The 26,914-nt window shown below is 39.1% G+C and overlaps 2 protein-coding genes across 2 annotated transcripts in view; one reads left to right on the forward strand and one right to left on the reverse strand.

Moving 5' to 3' along the window:
- LOC101864085 (orexin receptor type 2) overlaps nucleotides 1–4,759 on the forward strand; it is a 96,224-nt gene extending 91,465 nt beyond the window's left edge. The window contains exon 6 of the mRNA XM_005106157.3: nucleotides 4,460–4,759. Coding sequence (XP_005106214.1) covers nucleotides 4,460–4,620 — 161 coding nt within the window. The 3' untranslated portion in view covers nucleotides 4,621–4,759. The remainder of the gene's footprint in view (nucleotides 1–4,459) is intronic.
- A 17,321-nt stretch (nucleotides 4,760–22,080) lies between these two features.
- On the reverse strand, nucleotides 22,081–25,457 carry LOC101864322 (IQ motif and ankyrin repeat domain-containing protein 1; the record flags this gene model as incomplete). The annotated part of the gene is given in 5 exon segments (XM_005106158.2): nucleotides 22,081–22,234; nucleotides 23,377–23,505; nucleotides 23,810–23,944; nucleotides 24,256–24,358; nucleotides 25,288–25,457. Coding segments are annotated over 5 exon segments (681 nt in total).
- Between the last annotated feature and the right edge of the window lie 1,457 nt (nucleotides 25,458–26,914).

The raw sequence follows: 26,914 nt of genomic DNA on the forward strand, positions 1-26,914 counted from the left end.
GAGACAGAAAGAGAGAGAGGGGGGAAGAGAGAAATAGTAGAAAGAATAAAAAGGGATGGCTAGTCATCTTGAACCGAATAGTTAAGTCAGAGTGTGTTAGAAATACTGTTTATAATAATATCATGTTTTCTTCGATCTGTACACACAAACATATTATATTATAGAGATTGCAACCGCAAGGGGGGGGGGAGAATTGTATCGTAATTCAGTTAAATAAATGCCGTGGAACTGAAAACTCATTGTGGTAACGTAAAAAAAAAAGTCGCGAGTATACCTGAACAAAGGGCTACCCAAGCTAATGCTAAAAACAGAAGCTAGAGCTACAAACAGATAAAAATGTGTGGAAATAAAAAACGAAAATAAAAAAGAAATAAAAAGAAACAAACAAACAAACAAAAAGAACGAGAAAATGGGAAGAAGGAAATAAACGTGCCCACTGGAGGGCTAAGCTCTGCTTTGTCGCAAGACCTCCGTGACGCTACGCATCGCAGAAACCTGGAGTGTTCAACGGCCATAATCCTCCCCAAGACAAATTGGTCCCAAATGTTATTACTATAATAAGCAGCCCAGTGAGAAGAAAATAAACGTAATTTTCCCATTATCGCTTCTGAGTCTGAGAGAAGTTCAGAGCTTTATTAATGTTCCGCCTGGGTTTCCTCTGTGAGGTCTTTATCTAACCTATCTTTGGCCTGTTTTATCACAACATCATCAAAATGTCAACGCCTTGGCGGACTTCCTCTCTGGAATCTGGCTTGGGATTCACGTGTGTAAATATGGAACAGTAGAGGTACATGTCAGGTGCACTTTAAGTTTAAAATTGTTTATATTTTCGGTCAGAGACGTCATTTATTTTCTATTTAGTAGCCCAAAAAAAGCTTCAGTCGCTAAATAAAACACAATTTGAACACGAAAACTAACAGCGTTTTTAGTGGGTCGAACATTGCTAGAAAAGGTATGGTGGGAAGGTCTACTCGATCATTTACTGTCCACGTTTCCTAGATCGACATCAGTTTAACTTACAGCAACTCTGCTGTTGTCAGATAAATCGAAACAAGTTTTTATCTTTTTAATATTTGTTTCTGGACTATACAGCAAAATTGTTATTAGGACGATCAAATATCGAAGATCTTTCGTTTACAGTTTGGCGTTGGTCTTATCAAGATTTTAAAAAAAAATGTTATTCGAAAGTTATAGCTTGCCATTTCTATACATCGATAAAAAATAAATACTAATATGCAATTGCTTAATATTTAAAACCATTTAACCAAGAAAATCTAAATCTTTTTTGAGGGATTTGATCAGAATGTGCAAAAAATGGAAGCTTTCTAATGCCTATGTAAGGAAATCGACTGTATCAAATGCATTAAATGTATTAAATGTATCAAATGAATCAAATGTATCAAATGTATCAAAAGAATCAAATGTATCAAATGAACAACATGTACTTGGTGTAACAACCCCGACCAGTACAAGATGAATACCAATTTATTGTAGGGTACAATGGGTTAACAGTTTATCAAAGAGTAAAGAAAACACTACTTCGTTTTTATGTTCGTATGTCCTTAGGTCGTTCATTTATCTTAGTTTCTGTGTCCTTTTTTTTCGCACGGGACACATTAAACTTTTTCTGTTGGTAAGAAATTTCGGCGGCGAAGTCTACTTTTATCGATTTTAGACCACCAAGGGATCTTTAATGTGCGCAACTTGCACACGGGCCCTCCGAGAGTTTTCACCCTTGTCCGAGAAAGTTAGGTGCAGATCTAGATCTTTCCTACCAGAAGATCAGGAGTGTGGCTGAAAGACAGCAGTAAGAAAGAGCCAATGAGTAGCAGTAGGAGTCAGGAGCCAAGAGGAGGGGACAAAGGAGGTGAGGGCAGAAAAAGGAGACAAAACAGACGACAGAACAGGAAAGGAGGTGAAAGGAGACAATTGTATTTTAGAGAAGATCATGTTTCGGTAAATACCCCGATTCGAACCCGGGATCTTTGAATGAGAGGCCAACACCTTAACCTCTAGACCACGAGAGCCCCCCTTTCTGGGTCTTTCCGGTGGGATGTTTCATCTCCCTGAGCAGGTAATTGCGCTGACAAGTACGATAGAAGCAGCGTATTTCTAAATGATCAAAATTGTGTCAACCCCTCGACAATGTGTTACCAAGCACAAAGATCAGGCGCGTGTCAATTTTTGGGCACGTGAAGTTGTTGTTATTATCTCAAAGCTTGTTCATTTATCTAAATCAAATTTTCAAATTTTAAAAATATTTATCAATCCTGAGTAGAATTGAGGATATTTGCAATTGAAGGAGGTGGTGGTCACCTCGTTTCAGAGGTGAAACAAGTTAGAAAATGGCGGCCAAAGTTTGGTGACTTCCTAAGCTTGAGAGTCCTTGAAAACTGCATACTTACAATTTAGTGTTTAAAAATATATTTTTCAGTAAAATCCACAGAGAGAGAGAGAGAGAGAGAGAGAGATAGAGAGAGAGAGCGAGACAGAGAGAGATACAGAGACAGAGACAGAGACAGAGACAGACAAACAGACAGACAGAGACAGACAGAGAGAGGAGAGAGAAATGTAGTTTTAAATAGACATAACAGGTGTTGATGAAAAAAAATCGGTAACAATTGCTAAACGGAAAGGAAAACACCAGTTCCTTTAAGTTTACTATTTTGACGATCGATGATTTCCCAACGATGCGTCACATACTATTTCTAAATGTAAACTATGCAACACAAGAAGAGCAAAGACTTCACCGCCACACCCATGTGTCTTCTTTCATGCGTATAGGTTGTGCTTGGCACCCTGGCCCTTAGTTCAGTACAACAGGTTGGCGAAGTAGAGAAAGACCATCTGCTGTAGTGATGTGAAAGAAAACACTTCCGTCCCGTCTCAAGAACTGGGTTGCTTAGTTCCTTCTGGCGGATTGAGTTATCAGCGCCGGCACCAACTGTTACTTTTCCCCATCTGTCGCAACAGGCTACACATACGCCGGCTTATGCCTGTGTTTACATCTGATCCTGATCTTTGTGCGGTTTCTCCGAGCGATCTTTTTTGACCCTACTCATTGTTCGTCTATCTCTCTTCTGACTTGTACCCAAACATGCGAGTGACAATAAGCACGGTGGTGGGTAGGGGGAACAAAAAAAGGGGGGGGGGGGTATGCAGGGGTAACACACACACACACACACACACACACACACACACACACACACACACACACACACACACACACACACACACACACACACACACACAAACATACACACATAAACAAATATACAAGTCATGTATTCTCAAAGTTGAACAAACACACACACACATACACACACACTCCACGCGCACACACACTCACACACACACACACACACACATACTCACATGCAAATACATACGCACACACAAAAACACACGAGCGTGTGCGCGCGAATGCTCACACGTTGACGTGCTTCAGGAAGCGCAGGTGTGGGAGACTGCAGGTGAAGGGTTCCATAACAAAACGTGTTTTGCGTTAAGGCAAAACAATATCAACTGTTTGTTTGTCTGCCCCTCTTTCTCCCTCTCTGTCTCTCTTTTTCTCTCTCTCGTCTCTTTCTCCATCTCTCTCTCTCTCTCTCTCTCTCTCTCTCTCTCTCTCTCTCTCTCTCTCTCTCTCTCTCTTCTCTCATTCTGTCTCTTCTTCCCCAAAGTTATTAATCTCGGTTACTGTAATGGAAATGACGTTGCTTTTTACTTGTAGTTTTTGCATTGTGAACAACAGTAAGTTTATCTAACTTGCGCTTGCTTGAATGTACTTTGCGAGCAGAAGTTTCTTAATGCCCATCCTAGTTAAAATCGTATTCCAGTTCCTATAACAACAAGTTAATTAAACTCCTGACTGCTAGTTATTTTAATAATACCATTTTTTCTGCCCACCTAGTCTGTATCCGGCTCTATTTGCATTAAATAGTCTGCTGAAGCTGCTTGTTAGTATGATGAGTGTACTCTTTCCCCGAGCCCACGCGAATTGACGATCCTCAGAAAATAGTGGACGATTGTCTTGTGAAAACATGAACCCATTCCGATTGAGCGCTAAGGATTAAAACTTTTCTTTTTAGGGGTTTTTTAATGCGTGTATCTTCGATTATAGATCTATGCAATTTTAAGGGTTCTTTTCACATTTTAGCCTTAATTTGTTCCTTTCTGGGGGAGGGGGGGGGGGGATTGCCTTATTATTATTTTTAAATTAAATTTCTTTCAGAGAAAGTTTTTGAGTTGTTGTTCTGTTTCTGTTTGTTGTTTTTTTCGTGTGGTCTTTTGTTTCGGATGTTTTTGTTATTTTGATTATTAATTTTGGGGGTGTTTTCGATACAAGGAAAAAGTAGAAATGGAAAAGGGGGTGGGGACTGCAAACGACATGAATTGTATTAAATTTGAGAGAGAATTTTCTAACCAGCTGCACTGTTTTCTTTTTGTCTCTCCACAGCCAAGTTCCGGAAAGAGTTCAAGTCCGCGTGTTTTTGCTGTTTTTATGGGATGCGGACGCGGCCCTTTCGAGGCCGTAGAGATCATACCTTTACGATGACCTTCTCCAACAGCAACTACAGCAACTGCCACACAGAAGAGGTCACTCTCGCCAGCATCTGAGTTACCAGGACTTCGTGAGAAGGAAGACTTCAGCCGGTCGTCATAACGATAAGCGGCGGAAAATAAAAAGAAACAGACCTCTCTCTGTACCCTCAAATCAAACTTTAAGAATAAATTACTCATATTGATTTGAGTTCACAGCAAGGTGTTTCTCATAGCAAACAGGTGTGTTAGATAGCAGGTGTTTTACTCTCCGATTGAGGGAGTAAAGAGTTTTTAGCTCTTAATAATGACTGCTTTTCTTTCCTGTGTTGGCCTTTTGACGGGCTCAGATGGACGCGGCTATCAATACTATTTTGACAATAAAACACTGACTTGGAAAGGCACGGATGACGTGTGGGAGAGAAAAGTAATGCAGCTGTGAAATGATAGAGAAATATCCTTAGATAGAAAGTGGTGGACTGAAAGGCTCGCATCCTGCGTAATTATTTGTTAAGAGAGTAACTAAGTTGGTGTTGTTGTTGTTGGGTTTTTTGTAATCTTTTTTTGGGTAGTTTTTTTGGGGAGGTGTCAGTGCAGTTCAGAGATTATTTATTTATTTATTTATTTATTTATTTATTTATTTACTTATTTATTTATTTATTTATTTATTTATTTATTTATTTATTTATTTATTTATTTATTTATTTATTTATTTATTTATTTTGTAGCCACATCATACATACAGGCTTACACACACACACACACACACACACACACACACACACACACACACACACACACACACACACACACACACACACACACACATGCGCGCGCAATACGTACCCATATCTTCACACGCATACATTGACATCGTGCTGACCGCAAAGTTGGCATCGCAGGGGAGTGAATCACCGCTCACTGTTGTAATAATAAGTGCGTTGTCATTTTCATTCTATGCCTCCATTACAATTTGTCTTACGATGAAGAAGGGTGTTGGTGTCATTTCCTTCGCTCTACAATGTATTTATTTATTTATTTATTTATTTATTTATTTATTTGTTCATTTACTTAATTTATTAAATCTTTCTGCGTGTGTCGTGAACTTAAACTTTTCTTCTATATCTTCTTTTTGCTACTCTGCTACCATCTTTCGCCTTTAAGGAACAGCTTGCACCTGCGTATGAAATGTATTTAATTTACAAAAGTATCTCTTTTCACGGGTCTCCTTTAGGAAAAATACCTCTGCAAAGTTGAATGTTGTTGTTTTGAGTTTATTTTTTTCAAAATATTTTGTCCATATTGCTTTAGAAAATTCTATTACGATATAACATTTCCGACACACTCTCTCTCTCTCTCTCTCTCTCTCTCTCTCTCTCTCTCTCTCTCTCTCTCTCTCTCTCTCTCTCTCTCTCTCTCTCTCTCTCTCTCTCTCTCCCTACCCCTCTATCTCATTCTCTCAGAAAGATCTGCTTCATTTTTTCACCAGGCACGGATTAATTAAGCTTTAAACCGTAATGTCAGTTTTCTTTGCTCCTGTCTTTTGCAAATCATCTTACTAATTGTTGCTACTATTAATATGCTGTTATAATCAACACCTTTGCTTGCCAACCAGGGTGCTTTCATCCTCTAGTGGGATGTATTGCCTGTTTTTGGTGGGCGAATGGCTGCTTTGGTGGGCTGCACTGGCTATTTTGGTGCACGGTTAACTATTGATTTTGACGAGCGTTTGGGGTCACCCGGGTAGTGAAGAGTGTTATTTACCAGTATCTCATATCCATCTTGGAATAACGCGTCGATTGGTGTTATTGAAAGTTTAGCCAGCTGCCTGCATGTGGCAAGAATAGATGCTGACTATAATATACAGGATGAAAAGCAATGGTCTAAATAGACAAGGAAATGTTTACGACTGCTATGTGTCGTACACAGCTTGTACCAGAAACTGCTCATTGACCTTGTCGAAGGCGAAAGTAAAAGCTGACTACGACACGAAATGAAACTGAGGGGAGTGTGCAATACTTGGTGTAAAGATTTGTTTATCTCGATGTGGCCCATTGAAAAAAAAAGAACATATTAATTTGATTTAATACCGATATTGTTTGGTTTATTTATAAATAACTTACTTAATCTGGACTTGCCTCTGTTTTGTACAATAGATGTATTAATATGTGAGGCAGCGTGGTGGAATCAGGCTCTCGTCAAAATAATCAAATTGAAGAAACCTGCATTTTTCCGTAGGTTTGTGAATTTTTATCAAATATTTGTTTTTTGGCTCAACACCTTTCATGCCCATTAAAAAAACTCATTTCTCTGAGGATTTTCCTGAAAAACGTTGATTAAAGGCACAAAAAATGGAAATTTCCAGTAACCACGGACTCTAAAGCTAAGGAAATAGCCAATCTTTGGCGGCCATTTTCTCACTAAATTTTCCTCTGAAAACAGGTGACCCCCACCTCCTTCATTCTCAAATATCTCCACTTGTATTCAAAATAAATGGACATCTTTTTCATCCAAATAAAGACAAGCGAACAAGCTTTAAGATGATACCAATAACTCTACATGCCCAAAAATTGACAAGAGCCTGATTCCACCACGCTGCTTCACATATTAAGAAACTGCGTATTTGTGCTGGTTTCTTGTTTGATATCACTTTTCATTGAGGCGAATTATATTGTGTGTTTTTGTGAAGGAAAGTATTCCTTAAGCCAATATAAATAATTACATCATTTATATTGGCTATTTGATGGATCTGTTATCAATTTTGCTTTAACGCACGTTTTTGGGGTGTGAAAATGTCTTTGTTTTTCTCTTGAAATTCTCAACATGCCCGTGATCCTTATACATTTATTTAATGTCCATGCCGTGTTGGAACAGAGCGTCTACAGTAACACGGTAATACTGTAAACTCTCTGGTTGCACGACTGATAGTAATAATGTGTATATGTGAGGCATCGGGATCGTGGTGAAATCAGGCGCTTGTCAAAAGAAAGAAATATAAGATAATGGCCATTTTTCCCTTTTGGCAATTACTATGGAATTTATATTTTCTGGCTCAACACTTTACGTCCATTTAAAAACTCTTTGCTGTTTCGCTATTTCTGAAAAACGTTGAATAAAGACACAAAAAACATAAATTTACCTTTTCCAGTGGCTATTAAGCTCCAGAAGTTGCCAAACTTTGGCTGACATTTTCTCTCTAATTCTACTTCTGAAACCTAGTGACCCCACCTGCTTCAATTCGAAATATCTCGACTTCTGTTAAAGATAGGTGGATATTTTATCCGTCGAAAACAAGACAAATAAACAAGATTTAAGATGATACCATTACCTCCATATGCCCAAAAATTGACGAGCGCCTGATTTCATCACGTTGTAACACATATCATTGAGCAACCTCAACTACTTCGGAAGCATACGTGCACAGTACAAGCGACTATTTATCGTCTCTAAAACACTAACGTACTGGCAAGATCTTTCGCTGTCTATGGCCGGGAACGCATTTCCGCCTGGGTGAAGTCTGAGGAAAGTTCGTGTAAAGTTCCTTTCCCAAGGACACAACGTCAGGCCCGCGGCTCGAACCCCCAAACCCGCAACCTTACGATAACTAGTCCGATAGCCTAACCACTAGATTCTAGGCCACCGACGCCTGACAACTCCTGGCATTTATTGAAAGCTGAGAAACGTTGTTGTGTTGTCACGAATCAAATGAACAGACCAATGATTCTTTTTTTTTTGTATAAAAAATAATCACGTGACTGGTTTATTAAATTTCATTTTCTTGTTTGTTTTCCAAAAAGAAGAATAAAAAGTGAGAATAACAATAACACAATTTTCTCTTTTCCACAAACTATACTCCCAAAGGCATCAGCGGCAAATTTGTTGAAACAAAACATGCTTTAAAGCAAAACAAAATGAAACATTAGAGACAGTATTGATATAAAAACCAGAAATAAGCACAGCAGCCATGTGTTGTGTTTTTGTTCAACTGGTGCGGTTTTGTTGTTTGTTTGGGGTTTTTTTTGGGGGGTGGTGGTGGGGGAGGGGGTGTTCTGTTATTTGTATTCGGATATTTTTTTCGAGCGGGGTGGGGGGGGGGGGGGGGGGGATAGGAGTTAAGATGTTTCGCTTTAAAAAATCCAAGTCAAAGCAATTGATCATTTAATTTTTCCTTTTTATATGCACGATTATTTTACTTTTTTTTAGGGCCAGGGGAGAATTTGGTGCGACAAAGACGAATTAATCTTGTTGTGATATATGTTGCTTATTCGAAAAAAGAGATGGTAATAGTAATAATAGATATCATTTGTACAGCGCATAATATACCCGCTCGACAGCAAGCTCTATGCGTTTCACACACTACATTATCACCTCAAAAGACCAAAGAAGACTCAGAAATATTTTAGCTTCCCTGGAAGCATACAGTGCAAGCAGCTGATTTTTGTTTGTTTGTTTGTTTGTTTTTGGTAAGTGTTTTACGGCACTCGTAACTGCATAAGGTCACATGATCATACGAGCGCCCGAGACACATTAAACATTTTCAGTTGGTAGGAAATTTTGAATTTTGCCGGGGTGGCGGCCGATACCTTTTCTTACCGATTTTAGCCCATCAAGGGATTTTTAACGTGCACAACTTGCGCCGGGCTCTCCGAGATTTTTCGCCCCTGTCTGAGAAGGCAAGTGTAGATCTTTCCTACCAGAAGATCAGGGGTGTGGCTAAAAGACAACAGTAAGAAGGAGCAAAGGAGTATTTGTTTAAAAGGCTGCAGAAAGAGTCAGGAGCCCAGAGGAGAGGGCAAAGGAGGTGAGGGGGTGGGGAGAGAAAGAGGAGACGAAAGCAGACGACAGAACATTGCCAGAGAGCAGGAAAGGAAGTGAAAGGAGACGATTTTAGAGAAGAAAATTGTTCGGTTGCTATCCCGATTCGAACCCGGGACCTTTGAATGAGAGGGGAACACCTTAACCTCTAGGCATCGAGAGCCCCCTAAGAAGCTGATGAAGCTCTAAAACACTAACAAACTGACAAGATCTTTTGCTGCCTATAGCTGAGCACTCATTCCCACCTGGGTGAAGTGAGGAAAACTCGTGTTAAGTGACTTTCCGAAGGACACACATCGGGCCCCTGGTGGGGATCGAACCCACAACCTTACGGTTGCGAGTCTGAGAGCTTTAAGATAATGCCCTTTCACTGAGTTTCTCCAATGCAAACAGTTGTACAATAGACTACTCTGTCATGAGCGAGCATGCAAAAATGTTTTTTGTTTTGTTTTGTTTTTGGATTTTTCGTTAATATTTTAAGGCGCTAGCAACTTCAAAAGGTCGTATGAGCCTGCTGGACACATTGAACTTTTTCAGTTGGTAGGAAATTTTGTATATTGCCCTGGTAGCGGTTGAAGCCTTGGTCCAAGGGATCTTTAACATGCGCAACTTGCACACGGGACCTCCGAGATCTTTCGCTCGTATCCGAAAAGACTAAGTGTAGATCTTACCTACCATAAGATCAGGAGTTTGGCTGAAAGACAGCGCAGTAAGAAAGAGCCAAGGAGTAGCAATAATTGCAATTCTGCAGAACAGGTCAGGAGCCCGGAGGATGGGGCAAAGTAGATGGGGAGGGGGTGCAGAAGAGACGAAATCAAACGAAGGAACTTTGTTAGAGAGCAGGAAATGACGTGAAAGGAAAACATTATAAGAAGAGAATTTTCCGTCGCTATCCGGACCTATCGAATGAGAGGTGAACACCTTAACCTCTCGACCACGAGGGTCCCCGTTGTACGATTGACTAATCTCTCACGAGCATTCACGTAAGCGCAAGCTATGTATGTGATCAGGTTAATCTATCTACAACAGATTGTATATTTGTGTGATTTTTTTTCTGTTCGTTTGTTTGAAACAGTGACTTTAAGAATTCCTTTGACATATTATGAATATTATCTCTGCTAATTCGATTTTTTTTAAATACACAAAGCTTCAAATGTACACACGATTTTTTAAAGAAATGCAAACCCCCAAGCATTTAAAAGTTATACATGTTATACTGTTATACATTTGTTTGCTTTGTTGTTGTTGTTTTTTCAGTGGGGCTGGAGTAGGTGTTGTTCTTGTTTTGTTCTTATCAATGTGCATATTGTTGTTTTTTTCTCCTTTAAGTGATAGACTTTGTTCTCAGGTTTAGTGTTCATTATTGTGCTTGTTGCATTTTCAAACGTTTTATATTTCAAATAACTCATCGTGTCATTATATTTATACATCTGATTATGTTTGTATGCCAATCATTAATGAAATTAATGCCGAGATATTTGTTGAACATTTTGATTCCATGTCATCTGCTGTATCACACGCATTATCTCAAGGTGGGCATTTTTCACCAAGATAACACTACAACTACAATGTTCACACGTTCAAATCAACTCCATATTCAAATATTTTTTCTATAAAAAGCAAGCTTTCTGCAGGCTCTGTACAATCGATGCTCTGTGTCCTGGTTTTATTAGCAGATGCACTGTTCTTGGGATTTCTATGATGTCTATAGTTATTTTTGTATTTGTTAACTGCATAGGTTGTATAATATCATCATTTTGTGTGTATTGCAAAACAAGCTCAAAATAGCACGTGTATTCTCTGGTACATGAGGCAAATTTCTTTCACATGTTCTTATTATGAATGTGGATAGAAGATCTAACATGAACTACAGTAGTTATGGCAAAATATCTGCACATTGTCCATAAAAGCTGATCATGCCATATTATTGGAATCACTGTTTTCTCATACTAGATATTCGGTTCTTGTTTGTTTGTTTGTTTGTTGTTTGTTATTGTTTTTTTCGAGGGGCAGGGGGGGGGGTTAAAAACTGAAGTAATAATGTTATCACCTTTGTGTATCTCGTAGTTTTCTCTCAGAGGTGACTACAGTCATACTATATAAGTGAGGCATCTTTGTGAAATCAGGCTCTCGTGAAAATAATTAAATTAAAGAAATCTACATTTTTATAGACGCTGGGCACTTTTTGGAATTTTCTGGGTTTTTTTGTCTCAACATCTTTAATGTCCATTTAATAACATATTCATGTGTACAATTTACAGCAAAACGTTGATCAGAGGCATAAAAGATTTAAATTCGTATTTTTCAAGGACGCTCAAGCCTTGGTAGCCACATAACTTTTTCTCGCTAAATTTACTTCTGAAACCAAGCAACATCATCTCCTTCAGTTGCAAGTATCTTGACTGCTATTCATAATAACTGGATTTTTTTTTCACCGAAAGCAAAACAAATGAACAACCTTTAAGATGATACAAATAACTCCACAACTTGCCCATAAATTGACGAGCGCCTGATTCCACTGCGTCGTGACACATATGATCGGCCAGGTGTTCTGATGTGCTAAGCCATATTCTTTTTTTACATTGTAGTTTCTTAAGCTGTGGTATCAATTCCGCGTGCCCCCCCCCCCCCAAAAAAAAAAACCAGCTAAAAAAAACCCAAAAAATATTTTGACAAAATTTAATAAATTCTAAATGTTAAAAAAGCAAGAAGATATTCATAATTTGGGCTCACATTTTAAAGTAATTAAACTGTTTCTTCTCTTCCAATACAGAATTATGTTTCTCACTGGACTTAGAATAGCTAAACAGTTTGCCGAAGATTATATAATGCTGCTTATAAAAATGCACAGCAGCCTCAGTTTTGGGGATGGGCGTGGGGGATGGGGGGAGGAGTGGGGGGGGGGTGTAAGACAAAACATGTGAGCAGAGAAATCCTCGTATATTCGAATCAAATTATTCTTTCTGAAATACTGCTGGTATTTTAGACAAATTCTGCGTAATTTTTATACATTCTTCATTCAGTTTGCTCTGAAGCTTTGTGCGAGATTATTTGGATATCCTGTCTTTGTATTTGCTGTGCTATTGATAATAACATAGACGGATGTATTGTTCCAAACTACATAAAAATAATATGTATATCTGTATATAAATGTGTATTTCACAGACAAGATACACCTTATTAAGGTGTGACACGGTTTTCTTTTGTCTAAAGCATAATAATATTATTGTTATTATTGATACGCATGATAACTAAGATGTTATTGTCAACTAAACGCGATATATTGTCTTCACATTTTCATTAGCACTGTTTACATCGATATCGCGCTCCAAATCTTGTAAGTCGGAAACAGGCAAAGCGAGTACGGCGAAAATTTAGAAACCAACGTCATAAAAAATTTCAGATCAAAACAGCATTGCCACTTCAGTTGATACCACTGCAACCCCCCCCCCCCCTTTTTTCTATTATCACCATAAGTTTCATCATCATAATAAGATCATCATGATTATCATCATCATCACAATGTAATCATCATCATCATCATCATCATCATCATCATCATCATCATCATCATCATCATCTAAGTAGTCTTTTTTTCCTAAAGGCCTATCGACAGTGGCATCTGTCGTGACTATTTGTAGACATCTGTCTGTTTGTATCTCCCGAATCCTGGAAAAATCCTAAATGTTGTTATTTACTATCATTATGATTGTTATCATTCTAATGTCCTTTTATAAATTTTGTTGCTGGAGAATCAGCAGTCAAGATTAATGATAATATTGCCATCATCAAATATGAAAGGTCAGCTTAGTGCTATCTCGTACCAATCCCATTTTGCCCCTGGTTTTTTTTTCGTGGTTCTGTGTGAATCATTCAGAACACATTCACATTTAGTCGCGAATTACTCGCGTAACATGAAACTGAAATTCTACTGAACGTGGAGATTATCTCAAATTTTTATCTGAAAGGCAAGACTTATTCAACAGCCGCCTTGACAGCTGTAACAAATTATCGATATAGTCCTAAAGGTTGGAGAATGTTATAGTCCTAAAGGTTGGAGAATGTTATAGTCCTAAAGGTTGGAGAATGGAGATAAGTCATGATAGCACCTAGCTGGCCGAATGTTCTGGACTTCAACGATGTTGTGGTAACACTGTCGTGTGTCACGGTGTAGTGCTGTTATGTCCCAAGTCTCGAACTGTAGACCAACTGGGGTGAACGTCAAATGTTTTCAGTGTTTGTTTGAGTTTTTATAAAGTGTGTCAACGCAATAACGGTGTTTAAGTGCACAGAGTTGGTGAGGTGGATGAAGGGGGAAGGGGGGGGGGGGTGACTGACAATCAAACAGGGGGATAGATAAGTACTGTGGATAGAAAGATCGGCCAGTAGCTCCCTCTTACCACCAGTTTGCAATGTGCTTTCTGCAATAGTAAACACATTTTTGTAACGTGGGAGGGGGGTGTTAAGAGAGATAAGAGAGAGAAGAGGGTGGGGCGGGGTGGGGAGGGGTGAGGAAGGAGAGGGTAACAAAATAATGGAGGTCATGATTTTCGTTGACTCTACCCGTGATTTAGGGCAATGAAATTCCATCTTATTTGTGTGGCATCTCGGTGAAATCAGGCGCTCGTCAAAAATATGAAAATCTAGAAACAGGCATTTTTCGTCCTTTGGGTAATAACATTATAACATTTGAAAAGATCTTTTTTAGGGGGGGGGGCGAACTTAATACCTTTTATCTTCGCCAGGGAAACCTCCTCCCCCCCCCACTCTTGGTTTCCATTCTTTAACCGTATATATATCGAGTTCCATCCAAGATAGATGATTTTTTTAAATAATGAAAATCAAGTCAAATGAACAGTCTTTAATTTTATATTACTAACCCAATATGCCTAAAAGACGAACGCCTGATATCACTGCATTGGGACGTTTGGTTCACATTTTGTAAACAAAAATGTATTTCAATGTTTTGTTTTATCATTTATGAGTGTATCATTTACTCCTTTTAAATCAATCATTGTTTCGTTTATTTCTAAGTTCTCTTTTCTTCAGTTTGGAGGCATGAGGGGAATGTTTGTGTCTCAGGAAAGGAGGGAAATCGCTACCCTAGAATTACAAAGTTCTGTCTGCCCAGTACCTAGTTTTAAAGAATTTGACGATAAAAAATTTGAGTTTCACAGCATGTCAAGTTTTTTTAATGCAATATTTTGAATATTATTATGTTTATAATGACTTTGAATAATCTTACGATTTTGATAAAGCAGACAGGGGGTTTAGTTTCTGACCTCACGATAGCAGTAAGTCAAAGCCGCCATAAGTGTGAGATAAAACTTTATAATTTTAAAGTAGCGAAATGGTGCTTTTATGTTGCCCTTCTGCTGGATAGCCGCGATGGCGTCTTGGCCTAGTCTTGTCAATGTTCTGTTCACGAGCGCAAAGACCTGCTGCCATACTGTACGCGTATCCCATTTGACGTGTGTTTTGTTCCGATGTGGGTTCTCTCACAGAATCCCTCCTACCTGCCCGGAGACACGGATCCCCAGCTCAAAAATAAGGTGGAAATCAGGGGAACATAGTAACACAGGGCAGGAATGGACATGCCGAGTTTCGCGCAGCGGGGATATTCAATAGACTTGTATTACAATAATAATATTATTATCATCTTTGACCATTCACCAGGCCATATCACTACTCGAGAACTACAACGATCTATCTGCTCAGTACCTTTAAGAAATTAATGCAACGTTAAAAGTGTTGAGTTCCACAACATGCCAAGCTTTTTCGAGTGCAATTCTTTGAATATCGTACGCATAATAACGACCCCTAAAATCATACGATTTTGAAAGAGGAGCTAAAACTTTTTTGGTTTCTGACCTCAAAACAGCCAAAAATGTCAGATAGAACGTTGTAGTTCTGTGGTAGCCGTATGTCCTGTTCAGCTTGGATTGCACAATATCTAACTCAGTTTGGATCAAATGAAGGCCACACTGACGCATGTCTTGTTCAGTATGTATGATCACAACATTTGGCTCAACTTGGATCGGATTTAGGACAATGGGGGAAGCGTGTCGGGCGCATTCGACTATAGCTAGATTGCTGGTTTGCCCTTTATTTGGGAAAAACGGCAATGACCATGGTGGACAGGATTTGCAGCGTAAGCATTTCATTTTTATGTAAGGGAAGAGTGGCGGCCATGACAGTGCTCGGTCTAGGTGTTCAAGCAAGTCTATGGTCTATTCACCCGACAGTGACTGCCTGGAGTGACTGAGATGAATAAATATGTGTAGTGTTGCAACGATATGTTTTGCCTTCTTTATTTTTATCCTGTAGCTTACAAAATTAGTGTGGATCATGAACTGTACGATATTATGAAAAACAGAGTTACAGGCTACAGCTGATCGAACTGTAGTTTGTTGGTGATTTTGTGCCGTTTGAGGAGTTTCCTTGACCTTATGTCAGCGGTGTGATCGGAGACTATAATTTATTTATTGGGTAGTCCTGTCTGTGTTAGGGACCCAGTTGTGACGAAAAGGGCTCTCATAGCAATGAGAAGAACTGGAAAGAGTCTAATAGTGTGTTTATGTGTATGTGTGTTTATGTGTATGTGTGTTTATGTGTATGTGTGTTTATGTGTATGTGTGTTTATGAGTTTGTGTGTGTGTTTGTTTGTTTTAAGCTTTCTTTTGATCCAGTAAAATGTACGACTTCTTTTTTAAACCTCTTTCTCGACTTAAAAAAAAAGATTCCTTATGTATAATTTCATTAAGGTATCAAAGGCATTTTCAACACAAATAGGTCATATGATTGTCGAAGAATAGCGTGAAATAAAAGAAAAGAAGGAGGACTTGTAACCTTCACATTGACACAATGCAGACCACTTAGCATTCTTCTACCTTCCATCTGAGGGCAAGTCTTGGTAGAGTGAGACGCAGCATAATCTAAGCAGACAAACGAAGATACACGATAAAAACCAACTTCATCCAGTGGCAATCAAATTCCCATCGTCTGCTAGCACCTGCGAGGAGCCTTCTAACTATTTTACGCAGACGTCGATCTCCTGGAATTTCAATGTTCGATATCCCCAGTAATTGCTGACGTGCTATCAATTGTGAGGCATCTTGGTAGAATCAGACTCTCGTCTAATTAATGAATTTTTTTTTTTTTAAGTTGACATTATTCCGACGGTTAGGCGCTGTTGGTCGATTTTGTGTTTGTTTTGTTTTGTTGGTTCAAGCCTTTTTATTTCCTTTTGACAAAAAACATTTTTTGCGGATTTTACTGGAAAACGTTTATTTAAGTTACAAAAATGTAAATTTTTCAGTTTCCAAGGACTTTCAAGTTATGTAAGTCACCAAACGTTGGCGACCATTTTCTCGCATATTTTAACATAAAAACCAAACAACCCCCATCTTTTCAAATCGCAAGTTTTAATATTTTTTCTATTCAAGGTAGATGGGCTTTGTTCACTTCAATAGCAAGAAAAATGAAGTTGCTTTAAGATAATACAGATACCTCCACCTGCCTAAACATTGACGAGCGCATGATTCCACCTCGTCGTGACACAGTTCATTGTAAGCGCAGTAGATCAATGTAGGTCAGCCTCTATTACTATTAGTTATATTCAGCATAACTTGATATGCTGGCTACGTGGTGGCTCAGAAAGAAGACGACAGTACTATACAGTACTATCAACTATCTGCACTGAAAACGTGGCCCTCAGAGCAGACAGACACAGTACAGGTGTACTAAATGCAAGTGCAGACTGGCTTAGTGCAGATATGCAAGTGTGGACAGGTATAGCGCAGAACAGATCATGAACAGACAGTACCAGCACGGAAATATCAATTAGTGCAGACAGTACCAGTGCGGACACAAAAGCAATTAGTGCAGAGTGCAGACAGTACCAGTGTGGACACAATATTAATTAGTGCAGACAGTACCAGTGTGGACACAATATTAATTAGTGCAGACAGTACCAGTGTGGACACAATATCAATTAGAGCAGACAGTACCAGTGTCGACATATTAATTAGTGCAGACAGTCCCAGTGTGGACATATTAATTAGTGCAGACAGTACCAGTGTGGACATTTAATTAGTGCAGACAGTACCAGTGCGGACATATTAATTAGTGCAGACAGTACCAGTGCGGACACATTAATTAGTGCAGACAGTACCAGTACGGACATATTAATTAGAGCAGACAGTACCAGTGTGGACATAATATTAATTAGTGCAGACAGACTTTTTGCATTCAGTACCAGAGCCCATAGACCTTTTACAGACGCAATGTAGACAAATGTAGTGCAGAGTCGAACAGAGTTTCATAGCAGTCAATACGCTATATTGACTTATTTCACGCCATGGGACGCTGTTGTGATGCGCCAACAAATGTGCAAGTGATCATTTCTGTCCTTACTTTTTCTTTCTTTTATAAACTCATTGTGGTATTAGTCAAAAAAAGCACATGAAATTGATAACCTTTTTAGATGTACTCAGAATAATGATAGATAAAGTATTAGTCCACTGTAATATGGAGAGGTTCATATCACATACACATAAAACAAGGAGATATTTAATTAAAACAAACGATATTCTTAAAATCATCATCTGCTTTATAAAAGACACGACCTAAAGTCTTTTCAAAATTATAAGTCGTACGCATTAAGACAATTATTTTTTTAAATCTTGAAATTTATGAACAATATCCACCACTTGGCAAAATTATTGACCTTATCGAAAAGACCCCCCCAAAAAAACCAAACAACCCCAAACAAACAAATAAACAAAAGCCAATGTAATGTCAGATACAGTCCAAATAGTCAGAGGCAGCCACCCACTGTCGAAGAGAACAGTTGTCGTCTTAGACTGGTGGGCGTCTTGGACGGTGTCGCTATGAAACAGAAAACACACAAGAAGGAAGGGACCGGGGGGGGGGGGGGTAGGTAGATATAATATTGTGTACGCCAAAAAGACATTGTCAGTATACCACCTGTCATTTATGGAAACGTTTGTTTAACTTTGAAAAGAAATTTGACCGTCCAGCATGCCCTGTTGTTGTCGTTGTCGTTATCGTTGTTGTTGTTGTTGTCGTTGTCGTCTCTGTTGTTGTAGCTGTTGTTGTCGTTGTTGTCGTTGTCGTTATCGTTGTTGTTGTTGTTGTCGTTGTCGTCTCTGTTGTTGTAGCTGTTGTTGTCGTTGTTGTCGTTGCTGTTGTAGTTTGGTACTAAAAGATAAGGTTTCGTGCATTAAAAAGCCAGAACCTCTAATGCCACCAGACATAGATTTCCTGAGATGGTAATAGCATTTATGGGACCAAAGACTGGTGAGTCGCGAGTGAATGTTACATTCGCCACATGTTAGCGAAACTGAGAATAAGAGTCGCAGAGGGAATACCACCAGGCTACTACAGTTATTACCCGACCACTGACCCGAGGAATACAACATACCACACCGTGGCAAGACAATGCATCCGGGCAAGGTTCATTGTTACTTTGAGCTGGTAAAGGTATAATTCACATCTCTGTGGGGTGCTAAAGTGTAATTTTTAAAAACATCATAATTAATCAAGCAACTACCAAGAGGTCATAACTTCAAAACAAGCCCATCAGGGGGCAAACGCTGTGCCCTTGAGAAAGGCACTTTCCACCAATTTTCCTCACTTCCATTGACTGATACCCAGCTATGGACCGCAGAAAATCGTGTAAGCATGTTAGTGCTTCAGTGCTTTAACGGCTGCTTGCACTGTATGCTTCATTGAAAGCCTGGGATGTTTCTGAGTGTTCTAAGGTCTGCTTGGGTGTAAAGGCCGTAGAACTTGCTACTTGGTGAAAATAAGCCAGAAAGAATTTGTAGTGTTATTTAGAAGTGGAAGAAGTATACCTTATTCACTTTCATCTGACCACGGTTAAAACAAGATAAGAAACAAAGCGCAATCTTAAATTTATTCAGAACCCTGCATACGCGTCTAAAAGTTTAATGACCAACTTGGTGAAGGTCTACTTGCAAACCATCTCTCCCTTCTCCTTCTTCTCCCTCATATTCTCCTTCTCCTTCTTTTTCTTTGCCCTATTCCAAGTCGGCTATGTGTTAGATAACACCTACCCTACGATCAGGTTTGTTACTGAAAAACCTTAGAAGGAACCGGTGAAACAGTAGAAAGAGTCATGAATAAAGGGCAGACGACCTCAGGAGTGGAAGGAGGGAAGGGGGGGGGGGGGTATTGAGACAGAAACAGTTGACTGAACAGGTCGTATTAACATGAAAGAAATAGAAAGGCGAAAATTCTAGTGAAGAACATTTTTCGTCTTTGTCAGGGTTCGAATCTGGGACCTAAGGAATGACATGCGAACACGGTACCAAAAGCCCACCAGAGCCCATGTTCTTTCAGATTAATTTTAATCAGTACATGTATAATCATTATAATTATAAATATCCTCATCATTGTTGTTATCGTTTTTATGTTATCATTATTATCATTTTTATTGTCTTCATTTTATAATAATTTTAATTATTATTACTGTCATGTAGTATAATTATTCACGCTCAGGAATACATGATTTGATAATGTATATACTTATTACAACATTGTTGTCAAGTGCACGTTTTCTTTCAACCAAGGGAAATAAACTAAAGCATGCAATGAAGTCAAAGATAGCTGGGTTAACTCCCTCGTATCTGTGTTAAATTCCTTTCCTTGGAAATGCTGACAAAAAGAATGATGGGCGTTTGAATGACGAGGCGCGGTAAAACATTAGAAATAGAATGATAATACTAAAACAACAGCAACAACAACAACAACAACAATGGTCTGTCGTCTGCTTTCGTTTCCACTTTCCGCCCTCACCTCTTCACCTCCTTTGCCCTCTCCTCTGGGATCTTGACTCTTTCTGAGGCCTTTCTACTTCTTCTCCTTGGCTCCTTCTTACCGTGGTCTCAGCCACAACCCTGATCTTCTGGTAGGAAAGATCTACATCTAGTCTTCTCGGACAAGGGCGTAAAATCTCGGAGGTCCAGCGTGCAAGTTGCGCATGTTAAAGATCCCTTTATGGTTCAAAATCGATAAGATTAAGCTTCGGCCGCCAGCCAGGCAAAATTCCAAATGTCCTATCAACTGAAAATGTTTGGTATGTCCGGCGCACTCATATGACCTTATGCAATTGCGAGCGCCGTAAAATATTTACCAAAATAAAAAATCTCAACAGCAACAAATATAGGCGACAAATTCTGAATATATAAGCATTATTTGTATTGCTGATCTTGGGGCGGCAGGGTAGGGGATGATATATAGGAATTATAAGTTTAATCCCTGCTCAACAACAAGCACTATGAGCATATCAATCTATATTCTTACCCCGACAGACCCTATATTACTCAGAAACATTCTCTGTTTCCCGGGAAGCATACAGTGCAAGCAACCATGCGCTCAAAAACGAACAAACTGACTGTGTATTTCACTGTATCTAGTCGAATACCCATTCCCATTGTGGCGAAGAGAGGGAGATTCGTGTAAAATGTCTTCCCCAAGGACACAACGTTTGACCTGTGACGGGTTTCGAACCCACGACCTTTCGTTTGAGAATCCAACAGCTTAACCAGTTGATCCCCGATGTCAAGGACAATATTTGAGCTTGGTGTTATACATGTATGTTGGTGTATACGACAAGATTTGTGACGTAGAGTTTTTGTTTGTTTGTTTGTCCGTTTGTTTGTTTGTTTACTTGAGTTCGTTGTAATGTTGATATTGTTCATTTAGCCCCCATCTACACAATTTGGATCCTGAAAAGGAGGCGGACTTCCAACTCTGCCTGACACGGCTAGCCCAGGCTGAGCGTGATAGTAGATTCCAGCAGGAAAAACTGTGATATTCAATAGAAATGTCTCGGCACTTTTAAATTGAACTAGGGTCTTTTGCGTGCGCCAGCGAACTACACCGGTTATAAAGAGAGAGGACAGAGAGAAAGAGAGAGAGAGAGAGAGAGAGAGAGAGAGAGAGAGAGAGAGAGAAAAGGATGATAACAATGGATGTACTTGGTATGAAAAGGAAAAAAAAATTGTTTTCTGGAATATATTATTAATTTATTGTCTTCTGATTGTTGTATTTTCATGGCTCAGTGCTGCGTACCCCATGGACAATTTAATTAATCATAACATATGAACAAAGAAAAGCAAGTGACAAAATTTTAAAATATAAAAAAACAACCGAAAACTAAACAGAACATGAACTTAAATAGTAATGTTCATAACACAACACGATCTACACCAAGACCATTTCTTTTTGTCTTTTTCTCTTTGTCCTTCTCTCTCTCTCTCTCTCTCTCTCTCTCTCTCTCTCTCTCTCTCTCTCTCTCGTTTCATTTTCATCTACCTCTCTTTCTTTTCTTCTCCCACTCATGTTTCTTTTGTCATTCTCTACTCGTGTCTCCTGTTTTATACACACTTATTTTACATTCGCATCCTTTGGCAACTTTAAAATAGTCACTTAATGTGGAGACGGCAAATTAATATCAATTATTTCGCATCCCAAAAAGAATACTAGCTGATAGAAAATGTACATACTATCATAACAAAATAGCATATCTAAAACAATAATCAATCAATTTAAAATGTAGCTACATGAATGTTTAAAAAATGCGAAGCGTGATAATGAATAATAATGAAATAAACCTATCTTCATAAACGGACGGAACAAACCACCAGAAACATAATTTATAATACTACAATTGCGTTAGACAACCCTGACAGGATACGTTTTCTGCAGCATAGACTCGTTCGGGGCAGGCAGAGATGTAGTGATGAGCATGGAGAAGCCTTCCACGTTGTAGTTATACATGTTCTGGTAGTCACTGCCGTCTACTTCCTCCTTGAACAATTTGATGTATCTGGAGGGAAGAGAAACACGATTTGTCGACCAGATTCATACACCAATTTTTTTTTTCTAAAAGTATAGTGTCATTATTGTTAACATATACTAATTATATCACCATACGTATTTTCAGGGTTAGCATTATAATTTCTTCTTCTTCTTTTTCTTCTGCTTCTTCTCATTATTTTTCTTATTATTATTCCTATTATTATTATTGTCATCATTATTTTTGTTGTTGTTATTATATTATTATTATTATTATTATTATTATTATTATTATTATTATTATTTTATCATTATTTTTATTAGAATTATTCTTATGGTAATATAATTGCCATGTCCATTTCCCTTTATATCCCTGTTGAGACAGATTTGATATGTGAAGATAGAGCACACGAGTAAAGTGTTTAATGTAGACGGGTGAAGCGTAAGACGAGTTACACACACAAAGAATGGCAATAAAACATGACACAAGCATTGGAGATAGGTACATCTTTCAAGATTGCAACATCGGCTAGTTTATTGTAGTTCCGTGTGCTTCTTCCCAAAAAGATTTTTAGATGGGTTAAGGGGTGCCTAGGGACTGTACAATATTGATTAAGATTGCTGTTTCCCCAAGGGTACCGCATCTATATTTTATACGTCTTACCAGAATTCCTACAGTTGATGCAAAGATGTGGGGCGCCTAGTGTCAGGAGTAAAATAAGCGAGAAAACAGCCTTCAAAGTTAGGGGGGGCCCCCGCTACACCCCCAAAGTCAAAATTCGGCTCAAAATTATTGAATTTGAGGTGTAGGCATTTTTAGATTCCTCAACCTCTCCTACAACTATTTCATCACATATGAACCCCCCAAAAACGTTAAATTCTGTAAAATTCGGTCCAGTAATAAGTGAGATAGCCTTCAGATGTAACCCCCTCCCCCTTTCTTAAGTAACTTAGCTTGAATGTCCACGTAAACTGAAAGTTTACATGTTTTTCAATTGAATCCTCATAAACATGTGCTTTTAAATGGTTTGCTTAAATGGATATAAAGGATAATATTATAAACCAAAAGAACAAAAATCAATATAAATTTCTCACAGGGCGCAAAAATTTCGATTTTTCAATTTCCGTATTTTGAAGAGCATCTGATTCCATCACAACGGTAAATGTACTCACGTCTCTGGTACAAGGATATCTTTGGATAGGACAGTGTCCATCAGACCGGGCTGAATTTTGTCAAACTGGTCGACGACAAACTCCCACATTTCTGTCTCCATCATGTCCAGCACGAACGGTTTGCCGAACCTGTCAGAGCAAAAGCAGGGGTCACATCATCATCATCATCATCATCATCATCATCATCATCATCATCATCATCATCGAAATCCCCATCAAACTCTCTAAGGGGATCCTAAAAAATTTAGGAAACGAAAAAAAAGCAAGACAGAAACAGTAGGTAACTCCAGCGGGGAACGAGAAAAAGAAGAAACACAGACACACAGATATACAGGCACACAGACACACATGAACAAGACAGAACAAGTGACAAGTAGAAGTCTGTGCAATCATACTAAAGTACTGATACCGATTTAAGACAATCCTCACTCACTTAATGGATCCAAGCAGAGCTCTCCGAATGGTCTCTGGTTGCATCTCATTTGGGTCTGGCACTGTCAGCATGTTGACGTCACGATGACGTAAGAACCTGGGAGCCAGGCTGTTCTCGTCAACAATGCAGGCCCACCTAAGTAATAATATCATTTTGAAAAATTTTTAAATCCGACAGTGGGTTGTAGGTTGTTTTGTTTTTTGTTTGTTTGTTGTTGTTTTTTGGGGTTCTTTTTTTTTTGGGGGGGTTGTTTTGTTTGGTTGCTTTTTGTTGTTTTTGCTGTTGTTGTTGTTATTGTTGCTGTTGTTGTTGTTGCTGTTGCTGTTGCTGTTGCTGTTTGTTCTAGCATGGATTTCACCCATTTTTAGATATATATTTGTGTGAGGGGTGTTTGGGGGTGTTTTTCGGAAAGGGCTGCGGGGTTATTTTAGCTAGGTAGAACTTACTTTCCTGATGCTTTGACGGCGCCTTCTTTATCAAAGACAACTCGGGAGTCGATCTCTTTGATCCCCATCTCCACAAACGTCACCGGTTTGGGAGGTGGGGGAGCTGGATGGGTGGAAAGCAAGAAAAGTATATTTCAGTATGAGTTTTACGGCATTTGCAACGCAATTAGGTCACATAAGAGCCGAAGATTGGGGTGTTACAAGAGAGTAACAAAGACACAAAAAACAGGAGAGATGCGAACCATAGATGTTTAATAGTAAACTAAACTAGAGCATCAGCCAATCAACCATTAGGGAAAACGATGCCTGTCCAAAAACAATTACAGAAATAAAGTTAGATTCGATTGAATCTCCTTTAATTAGGAAGTCCCTCTTACACGCTACTCGCCTTGCTTCAGACAGACGCCTGTGTCTCCCCGCCGCACCCACCAGTACAAGCGGAAGAACAAAGTAAAGTAAGCGATTAAATCTTCGTGTTTTTTACTCTCCAATCAACGAAATTTTGTTCATTTAGGAGGTGGGCTATGATCCTGCCTGTCAGAGCAAGCGCAGGCTGAGGGGGTGTGTTTTCTTGTCACACTGCGTTTATGGTTTTTGTGCTTGTGTGAGTTTTTATAAATGGTGTTAGGCAACAAAACATTGTTGAAGAGATAGATAGATAGATAGAGAGAGAGAGAGAGAGAGAGAGAGAGAGAGAGAGAGAGAGAGAGAGAGGTGGGAGCGGGGGCTACCAGTGAAAGGTGACAGGAAAATAAACTTTCGATCAAGGAGATATCTTACGATAATTATTATTATAATATTACTAGGAATCCACGCAAAACAACAGGACAGGCTACACAAATAGCCCAAGCAATATTGCTGCACATCACAAAAGCACTGAAATCCTAACTAAGATGACCAATTTTTCTCCTCGATATAGGGCCATCATTTTAGAGTAGTTAGATAGGCTCAACTGCGTTTTAAAAGTTCTGAAATGATAGCAAGGACATTAGAACAAATTCTACTGATAGCCTCCTTGAATGATAACCGTACCTGCAGCGGGTTTTTCAGCTGGTTTTGCTGCGGCAGGTTTTGCTCCACCAGCTTTAACACCTGGTTTAGCGGCTGGTTTTGCAGCTGGTTTTGCAGCTGGCTTCGCTGCTGTTTTGGCAGGCGCTTTGGCGGCCGGGGTGGTGGTTTTCTTGGGCGGCATTTTTCTGAAACTGTTTTGAGAGAAACATGAACCTATTATTTTTCACAACACGGCATTCCTTTTAAGGTTATATAAGTGTCAAAAATTAAAGTTTTTAGATCTTTTTTTCGCGAGGTGGGGGGTTGGGGGGGTATTGCTTTTTGTTTAAAGCGTAGGTTACAAAGAAAAGGTGGAGAGATGTTTGATGGGAAAGAAGAAGCAAATCCCATCCGAGCTCCTGCCAACCAACCATTATTTCATCATTTTGTCTGAATAAATCTGTAGAATTGATGAATTGGACATACTCTCAGGAAGTCAGGCAGCTGCATAACTATGAAATTATTGGATTGGAATCCTCTGGGTAAAAGATCAATGGGAAGACGGCGTGGAACCTGGAAGAGGATTACAGAAATTGATGTACAGAAAAGTTGGGAGACATGGAATAACATCAAGAGGCTTGGCCAGGATAGAGAAAAGTGGCCAAAACCCTGGTGCAGAGTGAGAAAGGCAATGAGGATGAAACATATAGGTGAGTGATGGGTGCTCTGGTTTGGTTTGCACCTTGTTTCCTATCAAAAAGGTAGTTAATGTTCGGTCTAATCTCCTCCTCTTTATTTTCTTTGTATGTTATTCTATAGTAACACCGCTTCATAGGCACTTATATTACTTACTTTAGTTTCAAATTGCCTATGAAACTTCGCACAAAAACTAAAACTGAGCAAGTGTAACGTATGTCAGAAACTCAATTTGGTGACATTTCTTTCCTCTAAGTTGAGGCCTCTTGTGCAAACATTCCCAGGGACTAGTTGTAGAACCTGTCCCTATACCTCGATCTTCTACGAGGTCAGTTTGTAAGCCATTTTTATCGATCTCGTGAACCCAATCGATCGTTGGTAAAACAAGGACTTCGCCTTACCCATTCTACGCTAAACTTCTCGCGGCTCGGTAACTTCGCAAAGCCTTGATAATTAACACATATGTACGCACGCACGCACGGACGCACGGACGCACACACGCACGCACACATGCACACACACACATGCACACACACACACACACACACACACGTGCATACACACATCTACACCTATACATGTATATAAACTACTGATTTAACGTATGATTGTTTTTAACTGTTCTGGGATACTAAAAGAAGCAAGAGTGAATACTCAAAAACGTTATTACTCATAATACTTTTAGTGAGGTATTTTGACTATTACTAGCACAGTGAAATTAGCTCCAACATTATACTAACTACATTACCATCCTCTGCCAGTAAGTGTTGTATGTGAGAATATATGAGGGTATGGGAGTTGAGTGTGTATGTGTGTATGGGCGAGTCTGTGTGTATATGTCTGTGCAAGCGTGTGTTTTATTTCTAAATGATCCCACAATGTGCATTTTCTGTCCTTTGATTCATTAGTTGAGTGATTGAAAAGTCTACATTGTTTATTGCTAAGCGCCTATTTCGATACTTGTCCCTATTTA

This window comes from Aplysia californica, unplaced genomic scaffold, assembly GCF_000002075.1.
Source record: "Aplysia californica isolate F4 #8 unplaced genomic scaffold, AplCal3.0 scaffold00517, whole genome shotgun sequence".
NCBI classification, from domain to species: Eukaryota; Metazoa; Mollusca; class Gastropoda; order Aplysiida; family Aplysiidae; genus Aplysia; species Aplysia californica.